The 5,807-nt window shown below is 46.5% G+C and overlaps 1 protein-coding gene across 1 annotated transcript in view; it reads right to left on the bottom strand.

Moving 5' to 3' along the window:
- MED12L (mediator complex subunit 12 like) overlaps positions 1-4,981 on the bottom strand; it is a 385,357-nt gene extending 380,376 nt beyond the window's left edge. The window contains exon 1 of the mRNA XM_027875724.1: positions 4,883-4,981. Within this exon, the coding sequence (XP_027731525.1) occupies positions 4,883-4,981 (99 nt within the window). The remainder of the gene's footprint in view (positions 1-4,882) is intronic.
- Between the last annotated feature and the right edge of the window lie 826 nt (positions 4,982-5,807).

Below are 5,807 nucleotides of genomic sequence, written 5' to 3'. Positions count from 1 at the left end.
CATTCATTCATTCATTCATTCATTCATTCATTCATTCATTCATTCATTATCTCATCTGGTTCCAACAACCCAAGGAAGCAGGTGCTACTACTATCCCTATTATGTGACTTGCCTCTTGTCACACAGTCAATATCCCAGGGCTGGTTCTGAACCTAAGGTTTCCAGATTCCAAGTTCACTATTCTATCCCCCATTAAAAAAAAATACAAAACCCTATCTAACTAAATCCACAGAAACTTATGACCATATGGGGGAAAAGCTGATGTATTTTTCAGCCATAGCAGCTCCCAAAGACCTCTAACAAAAACTGTCTGGTCCATAGTAGGGCAATAGATAGAACCTTGGACCTGGAGTTAGGGAGACCCAAGTTCAAATTCTGCCTTCTCAGATACTTAATATATGAGGCTGAGCAAGTGAATTTCCCTGAGCCTCAGTTTCCTGATCTGTCAAATTAGGATAATAATCGTACCTACCTCACAGAGTTGTAGTGAAAATCAAGTTGAGAGAATATGTAAAGCATTTTTAAAAACCTTAAAAGGATACCTAAAGGCTAGTTATTATCAGCATCAGCATTATTATAACCAAAGGGGCTAATAATGGCAGCTATGTCACAGGTTGCTGGAAAGATCAAATGAGATTATACTTACTAAATACTTTGCAAAGCTTAAAGAATTACGTAAATACTAGCTGCTGTTATTGTTACTATTGCTGTTGTTATTATTATTATTGAAAAAAGTCACAGAGCCATGAAGTATTGAAGGAAGTTGGATCCCCCATATTAGCCTGGTTTCATCACCAGATATTTCACCAGCTTTCTCAATCAAGATTCCAAGTACAACCACCAGAGCCCATTTCCTGGCAGAACAAAGAACACAGAAGACTGGCTGCACCCCACATTAACTCCATGCTTTATGGGAGGTCCCCCATTCCCCAAGGAGGGTAAACACACAACTCTGGCCCTCCTAAGAGCCAAGGGATGGGGGCAGAAGATCCCAAGCCTGATCACTCCAGGGCAGGGTGGATTGGCAGCAGAAGCTCTGCAGAGTCCAAGACCAAAGCAGTGAGTTGAGAAAAATAATTCTATTATAACAAATGAACTTGAGGGATGGTGGGGAGCAGTTAAGCCATTTGGGCATTTGAGCTATTTAAACTTTTGTAACAGACACCCAGATGCTTTGTGAGAGTTGCTCAATAATTAAATGAATAAGAAACTTAGAGCTTTATATAAATATCGTCAGTTCTAAAGTGGGCAGAAAAGGGAGGGGAGAGTCACCCAAAGGTGGTCTAGACTCATCTAGCACTTTCTTTCAAGTTTTGAGGAAACTGTTCCAGGATTTTGCAGCATCCCATCCTTCATGACTCTGAGGACCTGATTCTAGTAAAGTACAATTAATTCTCTCAGCACGAAAATATTCAATTCTTCTTGAGGAGAGATTGATACTTTCTGCTGGTGTCATTCTCTGGGGATACTGAGGCACACTAATGAAGAACAATGACAAATTCCTGTTACAGAAGCGGGCTGCCTACCCCTTTCATCATTTTATTTTTTTGAGTACAGAGTGGAGGTAGACCACATAACTCACTTACGGCAGTGCCAGCCCTCCGAGATACCTCTCATTCCATTTACATTGTATATATCCCCATACAAACAATTTTCTGTGTTTGGTCCCCCTCGTTAGAATGTGAGCTCCCTGAGGGCAGGGGCTGGCTCAATTTTTGCAGTTCTTTTTATTCCCCAGAGCTTAGCACTGGCCTGGCACATAACAGGCTCTCACTGACACACAACCTTCTAGAGTGCCAGTCAACTCTCAAAGACTGTAAGTTACTGAGTAGGTGCCAAGACCAATAGATAATGTAAATTTCTTCAAGAGGAATGAATTAAAACTACCGATCCAATTAAAAAAATGCATATTTTCAAAAGTCTTGTGGAAATATTACCTTATATAACATTTTACAAAGCACATTCTTCCCTAGAAAACAGGGAGGAGTAATGATTCAGCTATCATCCCTCTCTTTACAAAGAAAAAGCTGAAGTGCAGGGAGATGTCTATTATTGATGTGACTTTTGAGGTTCACAAAATCCTCACAAAAATTCTATGAGGTAGATACTGCTATTATCCCCATTTTATAGAAGACAGAACTAAGGCTGAGAATTTCAGTGACCTGCCCACGGTCACACAGCTAGTAAGTGATGGTCAGTTCAGACCCAGCTTTTCTTTCTCAGCTCTTTCCAAAGAAGGCAGGGAGGGAAGACCACGATGCCTCTGAAAGACTTAACTTTTACAAACCAAAACCCCAGGGGAAATCTCTTTTCCCACCTCACTCTTAACCTAGATAGACAGATTTTTTTTTAAATGAGAAAAACACCAGCCTTTCAGTTCTCCAAATGCATTCCCACCCTGATTATAAAGAATATACACAGTGTTAGGAGATACAGAGGAAATAGAAGGCTCTTGTCCTTGACCTCCAGAAGGTATGAGAGCCCAATGGAAAGAAGGGGAAAGTGCCGACCCAAGAGTAGCATTTTATATCCTTTCAGAATGTTCAGTCAGCATTGCTAAAACTTGTAGAGCAGCTAAATGGCGCAAAGGATAGAGTGCTGGGCCTGGAGTCAGAAAGACCTGAGTTCAAATCTGGCCTCAGACACTTCTTACCTGTGTGACCCTGGGCAAGTCACTTAAGCCTGTCTGCCTCAGTTTCTTTATCTGTAAAATGAGCTAGAGAAGGAAATGGCAAACCACTCCAGTATCTTTACCAAGAAAATCCCAAATGGGGTCACAGTCTGACATTACTGAACAACAGCAAACAAACTGCAAAATTATTTTCCCATTCTGGAAACACACAGAGCACAATATGCCAATTTTGAATATACCCATTAAAAACAAAATCATCTGCTTATCTAAAACTGGGCAGGTGTATTTGGTTGTTTTGTCTTTTAGCCCATATAAAGCCAGCATTATTAACTGACAATCGTTAAATGTCCCTATTCCCTTCTACAGCTTCAAGTATTCTACACAGATCATTTGGAACTTTCTTTACATTAGGCCTAGAAATTACCTAGAGAGGGTAGATAATCACTGGGGAGTTGCCAGAGTCACAATGAAATTAAATAACTTACCCCAGAGTCGCAAAGCTATGGAAGTTGTTGGCAAGGCAGAATTTGAACCCAGATCTTCCTCACCCTAAATCTGGCCTTGGCCAAGTTCTTTCTTCACCTCGAGGTGATACCTTGTCCCTAATTCTACAATACAGCAATTAACTTAGTTTGGGGAAAGTCAGGGTGGGAGTAAGTGAAAAGGGAAGAAAGGAATTTGCAGAATCAACTCAAATTCACACAAAGCACTAACTGATGGCTAGGTCCCTCCGGTCACTCCCTCCCTCTCTCTCCTCCCCTCCTTCTTCCCTTCCAGCCTCACAGAAGGCCCATCCAAAGAACCTACCTGTGAATTTCCATCAGGATTACCCACAGAAGCTTAGGCCCATTAAATGTGCTAAATTTCGGAAATAAGAGCACCAGCCTGAGGCCATACTGCTTTACAATCACATTATCGAATAATCAAGTTTAACCAGGACAGGCAATGCCTTTCCCCCACCCTCCCTTCAACTTTTCAATGGAATGTACAAATTTATGTTCCCAAAAGTAAGAGAGAGACAGGCTGGTATTTAATTTACAAATTACTATGTGTAGTGGTCATGTGTTATGACCAACTTTTAAGCACGAATTAAAAATTGCTGGAAAAATAAGAGGTGAAACTTACTAATAGTTATTGTTTGGTGAAAGACTGGAGAAAAAAACCCAAAGTATTTACAGTTCACGGCAGCTCTGTAAGGTACAGCTGGGGAGCAGGTGATTTAAAAAAAAAGTCCCCTGACAAATTGCAGCAAAGGGTGATGATTACACCTAGTCAATTGTTACATAATTACTTATTAGCAGCTGCTGCTTCGCATCATACTCGAACATATATGACTACAAAATGGCATTAGATCCCTTACCGTTACCGTCGGTGGCACCCAAAGTGGCAGGGGGGCAAGATTTCGCCCTTTCATTTTATTTAGAGAAAGCAGATATGGAAATGAAATTTAAAATACCTACTGACCATTCCCTTACATCCAACTCAGAACTACCTGCGTTAACATGGTTCAATTTACATATGCAAATCAGCTGTGAATTAAGCCAATCATCTCTACACACAAAAATCACGGTTTCTCTCTAAATATTCATTTTGGAGGATGGGGGATGAAGAAAGATGATTTTTGGGATATCCTTCCCATTTCGAAGTTTATGCCTCTCGCAAAGGCTGTTAGCAATGTAAAACGTTGGATATATTAGGCAGGCAGGAAAAAAAAGAAGAGGTTTTATTCGCTTCTCTGCTTCTCCCGGCGCAAAATGCAAGTCTCTGTATTGGATGCCCTGAATTGCATTCCAACATTTTTCAAAAGTTTATGAGGATTCACTAAAGAGGCGGGGAGAAAGAGATAGTGAAGAGGAAATCTCGGAGAGGGGAGGCTGAGAGCAAATTAAACAGGAGAAAATCCCCAGAAGCGGTGGAAGGCCCAGGGAGAGGGGGCAGGCGACCACATGCAGATGCCTAGCTTCACAGTTCAATGCTCTCACTGACAGCAACCCTAAGCCGGCGACTCGGCCTCCCCGTGGCCCCCACCTGGCGCTGGCATGGGTCCAGGTACCCTGCACCAGCCTCCACCCCCTGGCAAGCCTTCCCCACCCAGCACGCTCTCCATTCTGCCCCCCTCCCCCTCCTTTCACTACTTCGGATGCCCGCTGGGCAAACTTGGCCTCAGGTCAGCGCTGCAGAGCCCTGGCATGGGGGGGAGGGGGGGTCAGGCACTGGAAAGGGAAGGGAGGCGGCGGCAGCCGCGCTTACCTCCTTCTGCTTTGGGTCCTGGGGGTAGACGTCAGGCGGCCCGAGCCGGGGTCGTTTCAGAGGTCTCTGCTCATAACTGAGAAGCCCGAAGGCGGCCATGATCTCTCATGTTAACCGGAGAAATGAATGAGAGTTGGAGATGGAGCAGCCGCCTCTGAGCACCAGGGAGCAGCACTTTGCAGACAGACTCCCTCCTCTCTCCCTCCCTCTCTCCTCCTCTCCTCTCTCTCTCTCCCTCTCGCTGCAGGAATGAGCAGGTTGGATGCTGCCGCCGCCGCTGCTGCTGCTGCTGCTCCCGCCGCCGCCTGAAACAGACAGACACCCACAGCAATTGAGCAGCCCGCCGCACGCACTGCCCCCAACGCTCCCGCCGCCCCCCACCCCCGCCAGCCTCGCCCCCTCCCCAGCCCCCTGCTATTGGAGAAGGGGTCCAGATCTCGGCCCGCTGCTTACCCCTCCTTACTCCTCTTACCTCCTGGAGGGGGCCAGGCTGGAGGAAGCAGGGGACTTCGCTGACCCCTAAAAGACCCTAGCCCAGCCTGGCCCAGCTCAGGGCTGGGGATGGAGAAAAAATTTTAAAAAACTTTTCTTTGCAGCCGAGCCTCGAGCTGAAGTATTGGTGGGGCGCTTACAGCTCTGGGCAGAGTAGGGGGCTGCCGCTGCCGCTGCCGCTGCCGCTGCTGCTGCGGGGAGCAGCCCTGCCCTGCCCTGCCCTCCCCTCCCCTCCAGGCACAGCCCCAGCTCCCAGCTCCCTGTGAGCACCGCCGGCTCTCCCCACCGCTCCCCGCTGGGGCCCTGGATGCTGTCACCTGGACACCGACCTGGACAGTGCGGAGGCCCGCAGGGGGCGGGGGACGGAGGAGGAGAAGGAGGAGGAAGGGAGCAGGCGGCGGGGGGGGGGGGGGGGGGGGGGGGGGGGGGGGGG

This window comes from Vombatus ursinus, unplaced genomic scaffold (assembly GCF_900497805.2).
Source record: "Vombatus ursinus unplaced genomic scaffold, bare-nosed wombat genome assembly UNPS02014810.1, whole genome shotgun sequence".
Classification (NCBI taxonomy): Eukaryota; Metazoa; Chordata; class Mammalia; order Diprotodontia; family Vombatidae; genus Vombatus; species Vombatus ursinus.
Note: the sequence above shows the minus strand (reverse complement) of the source record. Positions and strands in the feature narration are given on the sequence as shown.